This window comes from Tauraco erythrolophus, chromosome 6 (assembly GCF_009769465.1).
Source record: "Tauraco erythrolophus isolate bTauEry1 chromosome 6, bTauEry1.pri, whole genome shotgun sequence".
In the NCBI taxonomy this organism is placed as follows: Eukaryota; Metazoa; Chordata; class Aves; order Musophagiformes; family Musophagidae; genus Tauraco; species Tauraco erythrolophus.
Genome location: NC_141470.1, coordinates 24,103,495 through 24,126,184, shown reverse-complemented (window position 1 = coordinate 24,126,184; position 22,690 = coordinate 24,103,495). Strand labels below are relative to the sequence as shown.

The window sequence follows — 22,690 nt, the reverse complement described above, 5'->3', positions numbered from 1 at the left end:
ACACAAGCCATTCTGGCAGTATGTGCTGTGGTACTACTGTCCTGTTCCTGTGGCTGCCCACAGCTGTGAACTGCTGGGGTAAACAAGAACATCCCTGTTTCTATTTGAAAAGAGGAAAAAGAGAATTGCTGAATCCTTATCACTTTGCAGGTATTCCCACAGGAGATGATAAGTTTCCTTGTTCTTTAACAAGGTGAAATTTTTGACCCTCTGACAGCCAGCCGTGCTGCAACCTGCAGCTGAAGGAGTGCAGACAGGGCGGCTACTCAGGATATGTTTTCTACGAGAGAAATTCTTCCCAATTGTTGTGGAATCCCACGTGTAATGAAGTGCATTGGGAAAAACCTACTTCACAAAGGAGGGTTTGGCTGTTCAGCACATTTAACAATACTGCATAACATGCTGTGCAAGGAATAGAAGGAGCCATTACCTTTTCTGGCCTTTGGTTTCCTTTGATCTGGATAACCGAGGTCCAGCTGTGGCACGGAGGCCACCTCTTCGAAACTCGGCCAACCCCAGATCGTCTGCAGGGAAGTTACCTGACTGCGTTCTTCTGATCCTTTCAAGACAAGAGTACCCAGACAGTACTGTTAGCTTGCGACAGAGAACATCTGTTTCCTATGGAAACTACATTGGCAACTAGAAGCTTTATTCATCTTCCTGTAAACCACAAACACACAATTCAAGTGGCAGCTGAAGAAGTTCCAGGCAAACACTGTCTAGACTTAACTGAGGAAGGCAAAAACACTCTGCAGAGCAGCCATAACCCTTCAATCCAATTAATAATCCACGCTGGGGGTCAGACTTGTAAGTGTCCACTGTCCTGAAGCAGATAAAGTGAATGCAGTAAAACTCAGTCCCCCTGCTTTTTGTTTCTTCTGTTTTCTCTCACTTTTTACCTGATGCCTTCTGTAATGAACAACTTACTATAATTCAATTTTTCATAGCTAATGGAACTGTTTGCATTCTAAATTCCTAGCATTAAGATACCAGCAGAGTGTCTTATTTCTTCCAACAGCATGATGCTGTGAACACTACCATCCATTTTTCTACAACCACGTGTACAGAGACACACCTGTACAGTCACAGAGCTGCTTCCTCTCCTTTTCCTGAATTTTACTTTATTCATGCTGTAGATAATTGTAGGTTTTGTGGAGAACTGGACTCATTCGGAGCCTAAATGCTTTGACAGGGAACTAAAAAACAAGGACCTTACTTTCCCCATATTTTCTTGATCCCTTTTGGACTCTTTCTGTTTTCTGGAGACAATGGAGATTGTGGACCTGAATCCGTTCCCGAAGAAAGAGGTGAAAGTTCATCTGAGACTACCGTACCATCCACATTCTCTGTTTCTCCTAGGTTAAGAACAGTAATACAGTCAAATTTTATACTAATTATTAACAAAGTTGTTATCTGGAAGACTAATGTTTAAATGCAGAACACAATAAAAAAGTAAAGGTATCTATAAAATTATTCTTGTAAAAAAAAAAACTACACTGTGTTCAGAAGATGAAAAAAATAGTGGCTGTACATTTGATACACAAAATAGTAAAACATTGGATGAAACAGTATTGTTTCAGTCATTTGTATTTAAATACATTATTTTAATTAATTGAAGGTGCTTCAGACTGAAGCAGACTCTTCAGACTCTTGTCTTGCCTATTCTTAATGCCAAAACGCCTCCATCAAAATCAGTGGGAATTTTTCTGTTGAATTCAGTGAAAACAGAATGAAATCAGGAATAACTCTTAAAAAAAAATAATCCCATCTGAATGTCATACAGCAAAAGCCGTTTCTTCATTTCAGTACTGCACTTACGGAATTCCATCTGGATGGCCCACTTGGTATTAGTATTTCACGGAGAAAAGTAAAGGGAGGGAAAACGGAAAGGAAAAAAGTAAAGCAGCAAAATTCATGTTAAAGTTGCATCTTGTTTGGATACCGTACCTAGCACCGGTGCACTGACACTCCTGATGCGATCTTCAGTCATCCCAAGAAGCAGAAAGCCAGATGAAGAAGCAAAGAAGATATAAAACACCAGCAAAATAAAGTTATAGAAGAGCAAAGACGTAAGCTAAGCATTAAAAGCAGAAACAAAAAGAAAGGAAGCAGTTATGCTTGACATGGAAGTGAATATGCATTGGTGTGCACAAGCCCAAGAATTCTGTACAGGTCATCTTAAATAGCTAGGGATGGTTATTTATCTGTTTGGGTTTTTTTAAACTATTCTAAGACAATTTTAACACATTAAGCATACACTACAGAGCTCCACAAAGCCTGCAGAACATCTGAAATGAAGCAGTGTCTAAGATTACATCGAATTCCTCTGAAATACGGAACTGGAGGTGTAATGAGTCTACTGCAACCTGCATTAAAAATTCTGTTAATTCAGTGTATTTAAGGAGTCATTGCTTGTGTCCAGAAAAAAAACACACATTCTCCTTTACAAGATCACAGAATCATAGAATGGTTAGGGTTGGAAGGGACCTTAAAGGTCATCTAGTTCCAGCCTCCCTGCCATGGGCAGGGACACCTTCCACCAGAAGATCTCCCATCCTTGGATAATCCTGCAGTTGAAGGCACAATAGCATGGGTCATGCATTGCCTGCAATCTTGCCATCACAGAAAACTCTTTAAAAAAAACCTAAACAACCCACAACCTATTGAAATCTTGAAACTGCAGTACTCTACCACCTTTTAGGACCATGAGGCCTTAAAATAAAACAAACAAAATAAACAACCCGAATGCCAATAAACAAAAAACCCACCACAACTTTTAAAGCACAGGAACATTTCAAAATCACAATGGCCACTCTCATCCTGAGCTCCCAAGCTCTTCAGGCCTTGGCCAATACCTGGTTCTGTGCCTCACTGTTAATACTTGTTGTCAATAAATCTATGGTTAAGATGACACTGAAAAGAAATTAACATCGGCTTCCACACACGACTGGTTCTGGAGTAACAATGTACTTGTATTTTCAAAATCCACTGATGTTTTCCTGCACCAAGCAAGTTAATTTTTCACTTGTGGGTCCCACGAGCTACAGCAACCCACAGTGCTGATACCAGGATTTTTGCCCGAGAGGCGCACGTTAGTGCTCCTTATATCGTAAAGCTTCACATACTAAAAGACAGTGGGATGGCAAGGGATGGGCTGGTTTGGTTTAACACACCAATCTAGCACACGTTTTTAAGAAGTACTGATGAGGTACTTGACTGTGCATTCTTGCTTGTTCTCTAAGGAAACAGATCAGCAAATTCAGGGGAGCATTGGAAGCGTGTCTCTAAAAGAGACTGCTTATTCATACTGTCAATACGTCTGCATCTCTAAAAGTTCCAATTTTTAGTTACAGACTTGTTGACTTTCAGAACGTTCTTCCCACAATCTTCAAAACTGTCTCTTCATTACTTAAACTATCAATGACATCAGCAAATTATATCGTCAAGTGCCACAGAAAAGAACGCTCTAACTTAAAACCATCCTTTACTCTCCAGTGAGATAATGTGGAATATTTTTGGTACGTGGTTAAAAAAAAAGAACCAGAACTTTCCCTTACTGAATCACGTGAACGTCATAGTCTGTTGTTCCGGCATAGCAGGTTATGTACCATGTTACGTCCCAGTCCCGCAAAGGGTTTGCTTTTTTCCCTTCTACGTAACGCTCTCAGGGAGGTGTGCATACATACTCAGGCCCAGGATGTTGTTGTCCTCGTGGTCGTTCACGCCACACCCATCCGGCGAATTGTATGTTCCCTGCTCTCCGTTCTGTAAGGGTCGAGGCAGCTTTCCTGGCAAGGTTTGATACTTGCTGCCTTTCACTAGTGGCTTACTCTGTTGTTTTGGTTTTTTTTTTTTAAAGAAGGTGAAGTAAAATAAAAATAAAAATAAAAAAAAAAAAAAATCAAATCACTCAGTGTTTGCAGTCCAGCACACAATACTTTAAAAGTTGAGAAAACGTACTGTATTTGAAGTTTATGGTTCAAAATGACACCACCCCCTCCACGTTCCTTCTCACAGATAATTCAGTTTAAATCCAATAGTCAGCTGACAAAGTTTTCTAGCTAAGACACAGCCTTCTCTTCCCTCATATGCCTTTTCCGCTTCAGCAGACTGTATATTACATTAAAATATATGTTGAATATTACCTGGTTTTGTCACAAGAATTTTTCTAGCTTTCTCCTCTTCCTCTAGGACCCTGTTACTGTATAATTTGTCCTTCCAAGGTCAGCTTCAATAGTGCCAGAAATGCATTTAGTTACGTCTCAGCCTATTCTTTGCTCTAGCAATTTTTTCCCTAAAAAATATTTCACTAGACTGTCTCTGTTTCTGCCTTACAGTTTAAGCCCAAAGTATTTGGTCAAACATGTTTGCCCACCACCAATATCAGTACAAAAAAAATCAACAATGAAGTTAGGCTACCGAAATTTCACTTTTGTAAGAACTAAGATCTCTTTGTATAGATAACATTACAAATGTGAGGTTTTTTTTTAAAATAATGATGGCTAAATATCCACTTGCCAAGTATATAGCTAAATGTGTTGCTCACGCCAGGCTAATACCCAGTGTCATGCATGCTTGCCTGCAGCCATAGCACCCATACAGTGTCACTGGCATGGGTGAGATTTCTTATGCTGGGAGGACCTTCCTCCAGCAACAGAGCTCACGAGGTCGCCCTCAGAGCGTCAGTATACTGTACTGAAAGGGAACTGGTACATAGGGTTTGCTGAGAAAAGAATAGCTCAATTTTCCTTGTGTTCAGTTTTGCAGTAATCAACTACTTGGGGATGGATCTTCCTCCTTGTAGGAGGGTGGATTAGAACATATAAATCTGATAGTTTTTAGCCTAACAAGAAACTTTTCCAAGCGAAGTGTGCATTTCACAGAAGTACTTGTCTACAGTTTTGGAATCCAAATGAAAAGACGAAGGAGTCATCGCTCTGGACAAAAACGTATTATCTCACAACTGTCAAAACTACAGGAATGTAGAGGCTTTCCCAGAGAAGCAAAGAACCTGCAGCTCCAATTGACATTAGTGGGAGTGGTGTACATCCAGCGTGTGTTTTTGAATAAGCTCGTATTGGTAAATGTTTCAGTATCAGAAAAGAAGTTATTTAGGAAAACTTTGTACTAAAAATACACAAAACATATTTAGTATACAGAAACACATAGTATGCTCCTATTAGTAACCTCATTTTAACAAAATTATTTCAAAACATTTAGAACATTGTCTGTGACAGGATGATACATGAAATACTCAATGAGATAACCACTGGTTTATCTGCTCTTATTTCAAGGCCTAAAGGGATCTTCGTGATACTGTAACTGAAGTCTAGATTCCTTAATTCCTCAACCCTTGCTCCTGTTTTGGCAACTGCAGGAGTAGATGCTGACATGTACCAAAAATTAGATGAGTAGAGAAATTACATTAGCACTGTATTTTCTGAAATTGACTGACTTCATCTTCTAACCTCACACAAAAGCTTTCAGATTAAAAAAAAATAATAAAAAATTTCCCTGTCAAATCCTTACCCTCGTTCTTAAAGTTTGTCAGTACCTGACCTATGCAAACATTTTAAAAAGAAAATGAATATAAAATGAAAACACAGCCATATTATCACAGCACATCACAACAGGTAAATGTTAAGAGAGTTTACAGTTAATATACCTCTTGTTCTACAACAGGCTGTACTGGTTTTCCGTCTACATACTACGGAGTTGCAGGGAGGGTAATTTCAAAGTTTTATGGAAAAAAGCAACAGACAAATGTTAGTATTAACATACATCAATTGTAGTCATTACTATAGTGATGGTACTTAATGCATTGTCAATACATTACAAGGTCTGTTATCTCTTCATTTCTTTTCAATAAAATATTTATTGTTCAAACAACTCTACAAAATTTGGGCCTTGTTTAGGTTCTGTTGTGATCAAAAGAATTTTTCTATTTTCAGGCTTCTGAGTGGTCCCGTTACACTTATTTTAAGCTAGGAACACAACAGTTGGGTAACAGTTAAAACAATATGAAAATGACTGACATAAAGAAAGAACATACACAAAACTGTATGTATCCAACTGAAACCATAAATAACTGTGATAGAAATTAAGTGATGATTTTAAGACAAAAAGATAATTTAAAAGTGATGAAAAGAAAACAGACCTTCATAAACTCCACATGGAACGAAATGTTAGTTCCGATTTGTCACAGGTATGACCACAATCAAATGAATGCAACGCAAATTTCAAGCATTCTGTTTAGTCATTGTCATCTTCAGATATTTAAGAAAAATTTAAGAAAACTTGAAGAACTGGAACAATCATATTACTATAGTATCTGTTTTAAATGGCATTACTGGGTGTGGGGAATCTAGTATTAAGCTAATTTGAGCATAGAAAGTGTCAATAATAGTCTCACAAAGCATAATTACAAGTGGAAAAAAATTTCAGTGTACATAATGGCAAAACAAGCCTCTAGACCATAATGTAATGAGACTTTGTAAACTGGGAAGCCTTTATTCTGGGATGGAATTCAGCCTTTGAATTAAAAACAGTGCTCCTGCTGTTTTAACTAAGGCAGCATCACTACCATCTTCAGGAATGCCATTTATATCAGAAGTCTAAGTTAGGGAGCGATGCTCACGTTTACATGCAAACACTGAAAAAGGAATCCTACGTGGAAACACCCAGTCCCGATATTTACTTTCAGGATTTGCTGCCTTAACATTTTTAGCAATTTGGAAGTCAAAATAGTTTTAACACTACTAACCTATAAACAAAGTAATACTGCAGTTAAACAGAATGACTCTATATTAACATTATTTGTTGTATTTCTCTTAAATATTTTTCTTCTGTTTCAGCTGAAAAGCTGAATTTGAGGATGTGTGCATGCATATGGGTGTGTCATCTAGTTTGCTTATTGCAAGCTTGGCAATGGGGTAAGAGAAGAACCTGAACTCTTTTATCATGAGGGCTTTTTTCACCCACATACAATGTTAGTGGTGGTCAGGGTCACTATATGTGAAACAAAAACAATATTTATACTTGACCTTTATCTTCTAGTCATGATATTAAACACCAGAAATTGTGATTATAAATAAACTAACCTTTTCCAGGGATTCACTCTGCAAGTCTTCTAAACTACTTGACTTTTTTTTCTGTGGAGCCCTTAAAATAATGACAGGCAAAAAAGTCACAGTTAACACAACACAGTACGTCTGCATATGCCACAACTGTACCATATGACAGCTGTATATATCACATAATGCCTGCATATAACAGATAGTGCAGAATTAGGCGATTCACTTCTTTTATTTTTAGCCTAAAACTCGTATATTGGGAACTGCAACAGACGAAGTCAGAAACAGCAACAAGACATCCTTTGATCAACACTGAAAGGCAACAAGGCTCAATGTGCAGTTTTAAACCTTATAGCTATAGATGACTTTTCAGAAGCTCTTAATGGGCAAAGTAGACACTAATAAATCTTTGTGGACAGTACGTGACATCAAGGCTTTTAAAAAAGATTTTAAAAATGGAAAAAGGCAGAATTACTTTAAAATATCTGGCTATATGTTTTATATTTCAATTAAAGTTATGCATTCTTACCTATTGATGATTTCTGAAGATTCTTCTTGTGGAGAGGTTAAATTAGTTGAAGATACTGGAATGCTTCCACTTTAAATCAGAATAAAATATACTGGTTTAAGTACTACCATACATATGATATATGATACGATATATAAAAGTGCTAATTTATTCCTGTAATTCAAACCTTTTACAACTAAGCACTGTAAACTCTCATGGAAAACACTGCTTTCACAACTACTCAAAAGTTCTTGGAAAGCCAAGAACAGGCAAGACAAGATGCCAGCAGTTAAACAGATTAAATAATACAGACTTGGGACAATCTACACAAGAAACAAGAAACAAAAAGTCTTGCCTGGTTTCCATAGCTTTGTGTGGCACTGGAGAGAGGACAGCTGGTGACAATTCTCCTGAAGAGGCCTATATAAAATACAAGAGTTTTAAGCCTGTAACTCTAGCGCTCGATTCTCAATCTATACTGCTCATATCAAGAGGCACAAAAATTCAGCCACGGCCAAACCCTCATCTATGATGTTACTTCAGCTACCACAGAGAAACCAATACAGACAAATCATATATACAGCAGAACTTGCTTCTAAAACATCTTTATGAAGTACCTCTGTTTTAAATAATTCTCCTTGAGGATTATTCAAAAGATTCCACTTCCTTAAAGTTGTCTCAAGTTCCTCTTCACTGCTACCAGAGACAGAAGAGCCTGCGAGCATTACAGATTAGAAGTAGAAAGGGAGAGAAACAGGCCAAAAAAAATCAAAACCACATTTAGGACCATATCAGACAGTCTAAATACTTCATGTCTCTAAATTCTCCTTCAGTCTTTGTCTGATGCATGTAGTTTACCAGCCTCTCCACTCACCACCCCTCCCCTTCAGGCTCTGACTTACAAGCGAGCTGATTTATATTAGAGCAACAAAACATCTAGTTATATGCTGTGCTCTGTTGTGAGTAGCTGAGCTGCTTGTAAGGAAGCTCCTGAACCACTCCGATTCATCTTTTGATGTTCTGAGGTGAGTTCCAGTTGGGATCATCTTCTTACTTGCATTGTATCACTTTATAGGTACTATGCTTGTCTGACATCATGTATCATAATGCAGTACCCTATGCTCTGTTCAAGGATGAACACTGTAAACACGCTCCAGGTTTCTCTGGATATCCCAGATCGGAACAAATAATGAAATACTCCATATTCATTATGTAGTAGGATTTTCACTTCTAAATTGTCAAAGCTGCCATACTAAATCAGAGTCTGAATATTTAGTGCTCAGCAAACTTCCAGAATATTTTGCACAAGAAATTGTTTCTGAAGATCTCTTATGCAGAGGGTTGCATACAGGATGTGGAAGAGCTGCTATGCCATGATGGAGAAATTTAAACTGACCTTTAAGCACGTTAGTAATTCCTAATTTATGTGACAGAAGTGCAGCAGCTCTAGGCAGTTAGGAAAAAACACCAAATCTTATGGTTAAGCCTTGGCACTATTAGAAGAGAGATCACTTGAAAACTCATTAGCCATGTGCTTGGTTATCATGCTGTCCAGCTACAAAGACTGCCCACAAACCTGATACTGACCACTGGCCCTTCAGGATATGAAGTGAAACTTACGCTATAGTTCCTGGTACACAGCCCTTCAGTTAGCACAAATTACTAAAACCAGAAGAGCCACCTACAGTCCAGTTCGGGATAGCACCTTTACATTTTATTCAACTGTCAGTGGCTGTTTCAAGCAGCTGCCCTACTTTAATCCAAAATAGATTTTTTTTTTTTTTTTTTTTTAACGTACGTCTTATCTATGGTAAAGAGTCAGTCATCTCTTGTCAACGTGATTTGTAGCTTACCTTAAGCAGAAGAAAGAAATGCTTATAATATATTGTGTTTCTGTCAGGTAATTGCTTGAAACAGTTACCAGAGACAGAAGATTTCAACCCATTGATTGCACCAAGTTTTTAAGCAGGGAACCTTTAAAACACGCTTCTAGAAATAAAAAGACAATCAGGGAGATATTTCTTGGCAACCTAAATGTAAGACTCCTACAAGGTAACAAGCCTGTTCAGGCTGTGATAATACAGTAGCCCTCACAGTATGCACCTCAGTGTGGACAATCTCGGTACATCCTCTAGTTCCTACGCAGGTTTGGTTGTTTTCTTATGCTGAGCGTCACTGGTTTTTTATTTACACTGTACTGAACAGCTGTACTAGCATACTTTAACACTATCATACTCCCTGCAGTACCAAGTCAATAATCCAGAGCATCATGGCTTGCTCCTCGCTCAGGCACACAAGCGTCCTCCAAAAGCCATGTCTCACAGGGGGGTGGTGCACTCAAATACCTACAATCGGGATGTGGCCAAGGAGAGTGAAACTGCAGGGGTTACTGTTGAGAGCACCTCTTCTCAGGGTAACAGTGGTGCAGCTATCTTGGGAGTCAATTTGTCTCCAAAAGCTGCAATCACCCCTTTGGATTTCTTTTCAGAACACTTCCAAGTGAGAGCATTTTTTTTTAAGTGAACATTCAGAGAGAGGTTTACCTGGCTCTTGTTCCTCACTCTCGTGTGTTAAATACAAGTCTCCATTCTGCTATACAAGACTTGAAAATACTGTGTGTGTTAAGGTGATGATATATGTTGAACAAACCTGTCCTTTCAGAAGGTCAAGTTTCTCAGACTAAATTTAGTACTGAAAACTAAGGTGGCAACTTAAGATGAGATTGTCCTAAAACCCACTCCACTTCCTGCAGTGTAATTGATAAACGGGACAAAGATTCTGCCCCAGATTTTGAAGTTAAATATATTATAATATTGTGTGCACTAAAGCAACCATGGGTTTTCAGTTGTTCCCTCCAAACCAGAACTTGCCTAGATGGCTGTCAGGATTTTTCTTAGTGGAAGGGAAGGGCAACAGAACTTATTACATTCATTGCAACTCTTTTTAGCAAAAAAGAAAAAAAAGTCCTCCTAACAGTATCAAATTACACCTGAGATCAGCTTTCCTTTTATGAATGCCATGTAAAAACATGACGTAAAAGGAAAACATTGTGTCATTAATGCTAGCTGGCTGGCTGGCAGCTGATCATTACTGCCATTCCTGAATTGAGCTGTAGTGTAGGAAATCTGAATATGGGATGTATTTAATTAGTTAATGTTCATCATTCGCTAAGGTCTTCTCATATCATTTCCACTGTAAAAAAACTGGTTACTTGTAACCTAATGATCACAGGAAACACCACACATCTGTATACTTCATTCATCTCCTACAGATGTATTAATTTAAATCAAACTGAATGTCATTTATTTTTGAATAACAGATTCTTGAAAGGCATATAATGCAATTTAATAAGAATACTATAAACTTATGCCTTTATCCAATTTGAATGAACTTTCCTAATTGCCCTTGTGTCATCAAATTCTGTCTGCATGATTATCCTGCTGTTTGCTCCCTCCTTTTCACCCTTTTTGCTGTAATTCCCTCTGGTCTGGCCTCTACAACCCATGTATAACTGAGGGGATGGCAACCAGCAGCAGTGAAAAAGGAAGCATGAAGCTTTGGCCATGAAGGACATAAGTCATAGGCCTGCACTGTAGAAGAGACTTGCAGGAGTCCCATCAGTGAGGGACATGGCTGCATGACGTTGCTAATAAAACTGTGGCCCCAGCTGTCCGCCCAGCCATTGCTACATGGATGCAGGAGGATGCAGGAGTTCTGCAACCACAGCTCCTGCCCCACTGCAGTATATAGAGCAGTTGCTGACTTCAGATTGCCTTGGCACATTAGGGGGTAAACTGCAGTGCTTCAGACCCAACTGACGAGGAGCTCACACAGCTGTACAACCAGAGCAGTAATCTCATCAGTTATCCTTCCTTATCCATCATAATCCTTAACAACAGCATCTAAAACAACATATGGCACCAAAAACAGGCTCCAAAGAGGGATTTACTGTTAATGGAGGTAGAACAAGCTTTAGGTTGTTAACGGAGTGATGCATAAGATTCAGTCACAGAAGTCTTGCTGAATAGTCATACTGTAGATAAATCTCCAGGCAGATTTGACTACTTTTTTGTACTGCCTACAGCACAGGAAACAAAAAGGACATCTCCACAAACTGCAGGCAATAACACACAAGCCTTGTCAAGACATACTGAGGTTCTCTCTGTACCTGACAGAATCTATACTAGAGCTCCAACATGTCACAAGTGTATGCGTAATGAAATACATATTACTATATACATATATTTAAAAGGAAAACAAATAGCAGTTGTACTGCATGCAGTTTTTCAAAGACCTCATATCAGGAAATTATTCACAAGACATTTTACCGTGAGCTGCAATCCTTATCTCTTTGAGCCTCCTGTACTGGCTTAGCAATAGTGTTAACTCCTCTATTCGACGGTCCTGTGAAAAGCATTAAATGAAACTGTATTTAAAATCCTACATTTTTAACCTGCAGAAACACTGTATTACACATTTATTTCTGTGATTTTGGCCTGGTCTTTTTCCAGAAAGCAGAATCAGGCCCTACTCGCATGCCTTATAAAGAAAATTTCTTGGCTTTTATTCGCCATCATACATAACATCTGCTGGACAGTGTGAAGTTATGGATATAAGGAAACGAGAGGAGTTTTACATTACTAGTAAATTAGTTATTTACAGAAGCATAATTTGAAAATCTGCTTTCATACTTCTAAGAGTCAAGGAAATATTCTGGAGTTGAACCTCAGCGGCCTGAAGTGGGCAGTGTTTGTTTTTTGCTGGCATCATATCTGTAATGCTAAACGTACATCATGTTTATGTTCTGTACATGTTCTTTAATCCTCTCTTGTAGGATACGTTCTGCCTTCCCACATCTACACTTACTCCAGTTTTGAACACAGCTTTTTGAACTTCGGCAGTCATGAGGCAGACTGTCTGATGCATTATCCCACTCCACTCTAATACCTAACACCTTCCCATGAGGCACAGAAAGCATCTTGATTCCTGTATCGAGGAAGCACACTTGCCTTTTGCACAGACACAACACGGCAATGGGTAGTAATCATTATTTCATTAATTGACTCTGTCATTTTGTCTCATTTCTATATACAATACTGTGTCCACAATGACTAATTCTTGCTATCAGTCACTAAGTATGCCATCTTGCAATTTGTGCTCTTAGTTTGTCCTGTTTCTTTGACCCCAGTTCTAAGCTACTCCTGTGGAATAATCTTGACGAGTGCTGTTACTACAGAGCACTGAATAGAAACCCAAGCAAATAATAAAGAACTAGTTTTCACAAAAAAAGCCACAGAAGCAGGTAAGCGGGCACTGGAAAAAGAAAACCAAAAACCTTCCAGGGGAGCGTGCAGTTATTTAAGTGATGAGCTGATACTGAGCTGCTGCATTGCCATAGCTGGGTCAGTGTCAGAGATAGTTCAGTCAAAATCTGCTCCAGTACACGTATGCTACATTACAGTTACAGCAGATACCAACCAAGCTGTAGGTGTAACTGCACAGAAACCAGACTTTCACCACATTACAGAATAGCAGATGTGCTGATCCTCCCCCTTCACACCCCAGCAAGTACACACAAAACAGAAGAGGCCTGGAACAGATACCGTTATCCCAACAATGGACAGAAGCAATAGGTTCTTCTTCATAGCAAAGAAATGAGACTAACATACCCAGTTTTTTAAGAAAGAAATATGTACACCACCTATTAGCAACTTAGTTGAGCACCTTCTGTCCTAAGTGACACAAGGAATATTTAGAGTTATCCCAAAAGCTCTTCAAAGCTATTTTCCCTCAGGAATAATATTTTACTTTCCAATAGTATTGAAGGTAACAGTTCTACATTAAACATTTAAGACACTGTGAGTCAATCATCAGTCCACTAGTTTAAACACTAGAGTTTCCAAGGAAATAACTCTCATTTTCCTGTGAGTACATCCAGATATTAGGACAATATTCTGTGGTCCCTTCAAATGCAAAAATATTATGCAGACTTGAAATAATTTTAGCAAGAAATAATGCCACATCTTTTATTTTCCAGATGTAAATTTTGACTTTTTGATTTTTTTAAGAACCAAACGTTATTGAGTTGTATTAGTGTTCTCCAGAATCAACATTGTGCTGTCCATATTCCTCACTTACTCAGGAAGTTCTTAGAGATGCATATTATCATCTATTTAATCATATATGAGTGTGTAATCATAAAGGAAAATCTTACGGCCATCGTTTATTATATAAAACAATTACTATTTCTTTAAGAATTAATCCCCCCCCCCCCCCCCCCCCAAAAAAAAAAAGGACCGATTTATGTAATAAGTCAATGGTGCCTGAAGGTAGAGATTCAACATCCTCTGAGACCCTCGCCCTAAACCCAGCCATTGACAGGCAAACAGCATACAGGTGATAAGAGACAAAAAACACATTTACCATTTAAATGGGTTTAATTTCAGTCCTCCTCTCCTTTAGTACTTTCTCCCCTCCTTTCTAACCCTTGTCTCTTTAAATCCTGGTCCCTTTCTCCCGAGTCTGATTCAAAGGCCACTTTGACTTTCTTTTAATATCATAACCTAAACTGAGGGTATCAATGCACTTCAGATTAGGTTGGAAGACGAAGAACCGCCAGAGATGACCAGACCTTAGTGATCTTTTTAATAGCAGAAATCGGGAGATTCTGCTCATTACAGCCTTGGCTTTCTGTTCCCCTCTGGAATCTCATGAGCCTCCCAAATTCTGCAGTCAGGTTTGCAAGGCCAGTCACACTTTCTATGTAAAAAAAATCAATCTTCTGTCAAAATCTCATAGGATAATCCAAAAATCAGGGCGATACCGTGCTTACAGAAAGCAGGTTATTCAGAACATTTTAGAGATTCAAAACCATCACTTCATTCTTATAAAGTAGAATGAGATTATTTTCTCACCTTTTCTTCATTTGCAGCTAATAACGACTCCATTCCTATCTTCAACCGTTGAACTTCTTGATCTAAAAATGTTTTTAAAATAAGGAAAATACTTGCTATATTTAGCATAAACAATATATGTTTCATGATACTCTCCTTATGTTCTTATGAGCAACCAAAACCATGTCAGTGGCATGGCAAGTGCACTATTAAACTACATTTAACTCACAGCTTTTCAAAAGCTGAGCTATTAAAAGCATCGTTCAACACAAACATGTTGGTTTTGCTTATAAAAGGCCACATAATACTATTTTATACTCTAAAAGTCAAGTAATGAAAAACAGAAAGAAACATTGAAGCTTATTTTGCAAAAGATGAGAGTGTGTTTGCCGTAATACATTTAAGGAAATAATCTTGATTGAAAATTAATTATATTCCATCTGAGAAAAATATTTGCCAGCTTATGAGAAGTAGTTCAAGCGCATTCGTGAAACTTGGAAATGAAAAATAACAAAACTAGCTTGATAAGAGGAAAATTTGTAAATTATTTTTTTCTGAAAACATTTCAGTATGAATAACTAAGTTGAAATCTACATCAAGAGCTAATGCATAATTGCCTCACACACAATTTAGTGTTACAAGATAGCAGTTATTCAGGAATGTTATATCAATTAAACACACTCTCTGAAATTTATGAGGTTGTTAATCACATCATCCTAACTTTGCTGAAACAAATACTTCATTTCTTCTCTACACACTATTCCTAGCAAGTCCTCCAGTACCAACCTATATGAAGTCAAGTGTAGATGATGGAGACAACCTGAAATACCTGCCACTCAAGGAATTCATGCTTTGACATTAAAATAGACCCACTTGTTTCTCAAAAGACTACGAAAAACAGATAGGGCAGGCATGCAGTGAGAGAGAAGAAAGAAAAATCAATACTGCTGAGGAGCATCTTTTAAAAAAGTTTTACACATAAATGTTGAACATACAATGTCATAGCTAAACTATCTGCAAAAACTATAATTACTTTATCTTGTATTGATTCTGATAAATACACACCTTGTAACGATTAAGTTTTAAAACATGTAAATGAACCTTTCAAACATTTATTTTGCAAAACGAACACTTAGTGACACAAGACATGCACAGACACAGCCAAATCAAAAACTAAAGCCAGCAGGCAGTGGGCAAGCAATTAGAAGATTTTTTTTAAAGCCATTACAAATCACAGTCCTACTAATCTCTCTTTATAAATATTAGACTTCAAAAAGAACTGTTGTCGAGGTATTTTTAAGCACATTAAAGTAAACTTTACCTCCAATATTTATAACATCATCAAGTAGGGAAACATTTTTATTCAGATTGTTTAATTTACTTCACTGATTAAAAAAAAGCCCAAATCCTTCCCCTCCAAGGAAGGAGGTTCTCAATTAAAGCCATCTTTCCAGATATTATATGAAGTTTACGTATGTACAAATAAAGAGAGGTACGGGTTAAGTTTTGGCTCTGTTAACCTGGACAATGTCCCTTTGAAGTCCAGTATCTGATTTGTGAGCCTCTGATTTTTTTTTTCTGAAGTGAAATCTTACTGAACAGGGCAAGTAGCTGTCTGCTTGCTGCAAGCAATGAAAGCAATGTCTCATGTATATTACAATTAGACAGCGAAATCTAAATAAACATTGAATTATTGCTGCAGAATGCATCTGAGTTATAATTTGTGTGAAAGGAACAGTAAGATAAAGCCAAAAGTGAATTGCAAGGCTTACGTTTTTCTTTTAGCCTTCTCCTATAAACTTCCTCTACGATGGTAAATGGTGAGAGTCAGAGTATCAGAGTATGTAGAAAAAGCAGATATTAGATAAATTTTTCAATTTAATTAGAATAGGCATTCTAGCATACCACAAGTACATTGACATTATTTTTCAACTTTGAGAAGACCATCTAAAAAATCTGATAAACCAGTAATTTTTTTTCAGAAGAATTATTACTGCTGCATACTGTTTCCATTCAAATATTGTTTAAGTGGCTTCCTTAAAGCCTGAAGAATCTGTACAGAGTTTGATTCTTCTCTCACTGGAATCAAGGATAGTTTTACTCATCTTCAGCATGAACAGGAACAGACACACTACTAGAAGTTGAAAGTTGCTGAGCTCTTGATTACTGTCATACCACTATCTTTCCTTTGAAATATCACAAATTATTCGGGAATCTCATAGAAAATACAAAACTCTATTAGTAGAAGAGTTCCTCTACAAAACACTGCTGTTAGACAAACTAATTCTCTAGTTAGACATGCAGTTCTCTACATGCACAAGCTCTTTGGCTGAGTGAAATCAGCACCAAGTATACGTTAAGTCACTTTGGCATGAACGACAGTCAAAATACAGAGTCTTCTAGAAACGACACATCAGCATTAATTCCTGTAAGAAGATTCTTGTTAAGCCCTGAGAAAGAGGCAGCACAGCACCTGAAAAGTCACACCTCCACAAGGGCACTCTTTGGAAGCATTAGTTAACACCCATGAAAGACGTTAGTGCAGCTAAGCTAATGCACTGTGGTCAACTACACACAAATATTCCTATTCCTGCATGGACAAGTGTCGGTATTATAGAAGAAAAAGGTCACTAATATCATATTGCTCACAGCTCAGCAATTGACAGAAGCTTCAGGGAGTAAATATTTCGGACAACTGTGACATGACTGAGATCAAAGGCTAAACAAACTGGTTTATTGGCCAATGACCTGTATCAACAGTGTATATTTAAAACAGAAACCTGCAATATCACAGAATCATAGAACAGCCCAGGTTGGGAGGGATCTTGAAAGACCAACTGGTCCAACCCTTCATGAGAAAGAGCCTAAATGGGACATAGTCCTGAAGAAAGGAAAGATGCGAATCAATGACTATGTTTTAGAATGTTTGGACATCTAAACATTATGCTTAGCTATTACTGCAATGATTTTTTTTTCTTAAAAAATGGATAAAGATTTTTGAAAGAAATTTTGAAGGTATACACAAAAAATATATTCCTATTATACTACAAATATAGTATACTATAACTACAATTATCTTTCAAACTATAAATAAAATTCCAGTAGAAAAAGTTTCAGTGCCCTTAGGATATTTACTGCAATTTGTGCTGCCTCTAGATTGGGATAGAGTTTCACACATTAAAGGCCTCTACCAGAAAACAAAATAAGTTTGCACCATTTTTCCTCCCAAAATAAATTCTCTGAAGTTCGTTCTTGTATCTCCTTGTATTTCTTTGAAATACTGAGCCAGACTGCTATTGAAGTGAAGTTAAAGTAGGGTTTTGGATTTTTAATTTTAATTCCCCTCCTCTTACCTCTTTCTGCCACTTCACTATGTGATGAGGTCCTAGATAGCTGACATTGTAAGCGTTCTATTTCTGCATCTTTGAGAACTAATTGCTCTTGAAGCTGGGCTATCTCAGCCTGAAAGAGAGTACAACAAATTCAGAATAACATTGTCACTGATTCTCTGTGATTCTTCCCATGAACTAGAAGACTTCTAAGCATAACAGTTTACTTTGATTGATGTCCTGTTCCCAATTCAGGACCTTTCAGAAACACTGTAAGAACCTTACATGTTTCACAGTGTTAATATCTTATTCATTTTACCAGTGATCAGTTTCACAAAATACTAAAATAAAGCAGGAAAATAATGCAACACACTGAACAACATTATCCAATCGAAAAAACACGGACTAATCTACTCTAATACACAAACTTATTTTCACCAGGAAGCAAGCAGCTGGATGGCAGCAAAAGATCACCACTCTGCCTGCAGTTCCATATGGAACAGAAGAATCTGCCTTGCTGCATCTCTGAAGAGCTCATACACTTCCCAGTGACTAATACGCTTTTTATATCCAGCCATGGAAATATTCCAATTTCTCATCTAAGAAGCTGGAGCAACAGGAAGACAAAAGCTGCAAACCTCTTAATACCAGATTTGGATTCACCTCCCCTGGTCTATTTGATCTCATAGCTCTTTTAAATGCCCTCTTTTCCTTTAATGTCTCATTTCTGTCATCTCTACAATTATTTTTCTTCTTCCTCTCTCTTTCTCTGTATTTTTCTTCCTTTCTAGTCCTGTATTTTCTCTCACTCAATGGGTTTTATGATTCTTCTTTCTTATTTTCATTCTGCTCCTACGCTTTCCATCATCTTTATCTGTCTTGGCAGCTGGCCACACACTGCTTGAGAAAATATTCTCCCAAAGACTGTTAATTTCTACCACGTCAGAGAAAACATTTTCATGGATACGGGAGCTATTATCTTGCTAGGAAAAAAGACACGATAGCAACATTTCAATATTCATCTAAGAATTCTCAAAAGAAAGAAATACTAATACAAATAACAGCTGTCATTTCTGGATCAAGCTATCAAGTTTTAAAAAGAAAACTCAGTTTAATAATTTGAAATGTTTTTCCAAGATCCAACCATAACTCAAAAAAGTCAGTCATTCATATGAACAGGGATTATAGTACTACACAAATAAAAGGAGATGTGATTACAGCACAAAAGTGCACCTCAACAGGGAAAAACAATAAGGTGCTTTTTAATCTAGTGGAAAAGGGCTAAAAAAAAAAAACCCAAAAACATACTAGAAATAAAGCACAACTGTTTAACAAAGAGAATGTTCAAGTAGAAAAATTATTTACTGGGGAAAATGATTAAATGTTTCAAATGTCGAATTTCTCCCGATTATGATCCAACAGCTTTCCAGGATTTAAGGTCAACAGAAGGGTAAGGCGGCTCTGCACTTTGATATACACGAAGTCAAAACAGATGATCTAATGGTGTATTTGGGGCTTAATGTCTATTAAAATGAATGCCATAGTAAGTGAACACTCAACCAACTTTGCATGTCTCTCCTCTACAGAAAACATATTCCACAGAGGCTTGTCACCATTCCTTCGAAGAGGCCTTTCCTCAGAACAGGTTTTTTTTTAAGTGAAAATGACTTTTTTTAAAAAAAAAGGCACAAAAAGAAGCTACAAAAACTTTAAAAAAACAAAATACTTATTCCAAAGATGGCTGAAGAAAACTTGACTTCATAGTAGGCTCTGACACAAGGCACTTTTAAGAAAAGTAAATATTGATGAGCAGTGGAGCATATCCCTTTCCAGCTGAAATAAGTCTGTCATTTGTAAATTACAAGTACTCTGCTTACTTTAGTTGCTTTTAATTTCCATTCGTATTGATTTCTTTCATTTTCCAGTTCTTCCACTTTAATTTTGAGGTGCCTAAGTTCCTGCAGCAAACCCTGCAAGGGAAGAACAGCAGTTGAAAGCAAGATTAGTCTGGTAGATACTAATTTTCCATTGTCCTGAATTAATGATCATGCATGAGCCACACAGTAATGAACACTGAACCACCACATTAAAAACTGTGACCCAGTCTAAGAAGACAAAACACATTTTGAATTGAGAGGTAAGGAATACTTTCTGAAACTCTCCACCTGAAATTACGAGCAAATATCTTAGTCACATTAAGGAATGCAGCTGAGCCTGGTGAAGTCATGTGTGTTTGTGAAAATGAGCCAAAAAATCCACAACTGCAGTCTCATATAACATTAACTGTTAGGGTTTTTTTGAGGAGTTGGGTGGTTTTTTGTTATTTTGTTTTGTGTTTTTTCTTTTGTTTTGTTTTTCAGCCACCTCAAAGTAATGAGAAACCTGCAGTGCTAAAAGATTACTAACTTTCATTAAAGTGACAATCCTCTCCCCAAACAGGCGTTTAAGCTACCTACCACGAAAAATACCACTCAGACTCAATAGTATCTAGCAAGTTACTGGCATTTAATACCATACACACACAGTCAAATATGACTGCAAGCATGCTACTTTCAGCATTGATGTTTGGCACTTTGCAAACTTGAGTTGATGCAGCCTAGAGCTGCAGCCAACCAGGGTTCCCAATATTCTCCATGAATTCCTCTGACAAAGTTGTCTCTTAAATGTCCCTTCTCCCTTTCCTTGACAGACTGTAATTTACTGTTCCCTCTGAAGGGCAACACTACAAAATCCTTGATGGTGCTCTGACAAGACCAAATACCTTAAAACGAAGGAATGGAAAAATCTGGAAGTGTAACCCAATTTCAGAACACTGTATAGTATATACATTAAGCAACCATACTAATATCTTGGATTAAATTAATGTTTCTTTTGAATGACTCCCAGATTATTTTCCTAATATGCAGCTTGTACTGTAGCCTAATAGTTTGCTAATTAGTTCTGAACAGAGGCAAGCTCAGAAACAATAGCACTGTTTTCAAAATAAGCATAATACCCAAACGAATTATTTTTGTAACATAAACCTATTAGAAAAATTAATGAAAAGTTCCCCCACGATGTAAGCAGATTATTTAGAAAATGAGTTCAGGGACCCAAATTTTAACCAAAAAGATGTGCAAACTAAAGCAAACTGATTTAAAAGCAAATATTAAAATGGACATTTTCAGGCATACCAGTATCATTCCAGTTTCAGTAAATTTAAGCAGTTTTATGCAAAGTAGCTTTTGCTTTGACATGTGACATAGTTTTGACCAAATACAACTAAGAAGCGTAATGTAAATTCAAAAATGCTTTTCTAGTTAACTGCTAATGTCAGAAAATAAACAAAAATGTGTTGGATTTTCTATTTTAAACGTACAAGCAGATTATTTTTGTTATGGCTCTTTTCATTCGCTTCAACATTATCATTAGGAAAAGAAAGGATACATTTCAGACAGCCTTACCTGAAACTGTATTTTATACCTGGGTTAAGTTTTTAAGATATTCAGGAATTAATAATCTGGTTAGGGTGCATCATCATGCATGGAGAGGGTGACATTATCATGAAGAAAATTAGCACACTACCAAACCATGCCAGCATGCTGCACATCAAATAGACAAATCTCAACTAAGGAAATAAAAAATAAACCCTAAAATAATTTAAAAAAAACCCAACCAACCACACCACACCAGCACTACAGACCTAAAAGTAAAATGAAAAATCATAAAAAAACCTGAAAGAGGTGAATTGATCTTACAGATATCTGTGCTTCAGTAGACAGACATCAATGGTGACAAAATTTGACCCAATCATCAAGGTGGGGTGTTTGGGGTGGGGTTTTTTTGGTAATTTTTATGACCACCTCACTCTTTGCTAATGAAAAGCCACACAGATTAATGCCAATAATTCACAACATAGATCTGGTTAGTGAAATTTAGTTTCTGCAAGAGCAGAGAAGAGGCAATACATAGACTTCTGCTAAGGTGTACTTCTCCTACATCACACTGAGAGCAATTCTTCTGGCTGAGAGTCTCTACCACTGATCTTGGACTAGATTGAGGATCATTAGGTGTCGAGTCTGGATTCCTATCTTGAGACTTTCTTTCTTGGATTCTACTATTAATTTCCAGCTGCAGTCTACACATTTGCTCCTGTAGCTCACTGATCAGGTTCACTACTGACTGAAAACATGGGAAGAAAGGAAAAAAAAAAAAAGACAAAAAAAAGAAGACAGGTAAGAAAGAAAATGATGCAAAGAAGATATTTCTACAGTTGCAACACTTTTCATGAAGTACATCAAAGGCAAACTAAAAAAAGACAGATTATGTGTTTCCCTTCTGACAAAATATATGTGAAGGGATATAAATAGAATATTGCACAAAGCTACAGTTTAAATGAAACAGAATCTATCTTCCAGCCTAAGTCATGATTCTGATTCTAATGTGAAGATCAGAATTTGGCCTCTCATTTTTAGAAACTTATCCAGTCACATGAAGTCAAATATTAGGAAAAATTGGAACATATTTTAATATGCTGGCTCAGAGGCACACTTTTGCTGAAACAGACTTGATTACATTCATTTACACAGTCAAATCATCCACCAGGAAGAAACTGCTAAGTGCTCAGTTGAGGCCATAACCTACTCTTTCACAATTTATACACAGAATTTACTAGTAAAGTAATTCTGTTTACAGGTCTAGCACGGGTTAGAAAAACAACTCCATTCCCTAGTTTGCTAGCTAGGCAGTATCTTGACATGGAGAAAGAGTTAAGCAACATACATAGGAATCACAGGATACCACAGAAGAAAAATTAATTAAAGTGCACCGATTTGCTGGCCAGCTTCTTGGATTTGTGTGCATCAGTGATACACACAAAAAAATCCAGCTACAGAAAGTAAACCAAAG

General features: G+C 37.2%; 1 protein-coding gene across 2 annotated transcripts in view; it reads right to left on the bottom strand.

Annotated features, from left to right (window-relative positions):
* PPFIBP2 (PPFIB scaffold protein 2) overlaps positions 1–22,690 on the bottom strand; it is an 85,553-nt gene that overhangs the window by 7,636 nt on the left and 55,227 nt on the right. The window contains exons 6-21 of one of the 2 annotated variants that reach the window (XM_086612844.1): positions 21,782–21,964; positions 19,681–19,773; positions 17,828–17,936; positions 16,247–16,279; positions 14,496–14,557; positions 11,903–11,985; positions 11,392–11,395; positions 10,125–10,173; positions 8,199–8,296; positions 7,937–8,001; positions 7,603–7,671; positions 7,101–7,161; positions 5,666–5,707; positions 3,687–3,831; positions 1,217–1,355; positions 431–559 (exon numbers count right to left, since the gene is read on the bottom strand). In XM_086612844.1, the coding sequence (XP_086468970.1) occupies positions 431–559; positions 1,217–1,355; positions 3,687–3,831; positions 5,666–5,707; positions 7,101–7,161; positions 7,603–7,671; positions 7,937–8,001; positions 8,199–8,296; positions 10,125–10,173; positions 11,392–11,395; positions 11,903–11,985; positions 14,496–14,557; positions 16,247–16,279; positions 17,828–17,936; positions 19,681–19,773; positions 21,782–21,964 (1,364 nt within the window). Of the gene's footprint in view, positions 1–430; positions 560–1,216; positions 1,356–1,947; positions 1,981–3,686; positions 3,832–5,665; positions 5,708–7,100; positions 7,162–7,602; positions 7,672–7,936; positions 8,002–8,198; positions 8,297–10,124; positions 10,174–11,391; positions 11,396–11,902; positions 11,986–14,495; positions 14,558–16,246; positions 16,280–17,827; positions 17,937–19,680; positions 19,774–21,781; positions 21,965–22,690 lie in introns of both variants that reach the window. The other variant, XM_086612845.1, reaches the window with a different exon arrangement.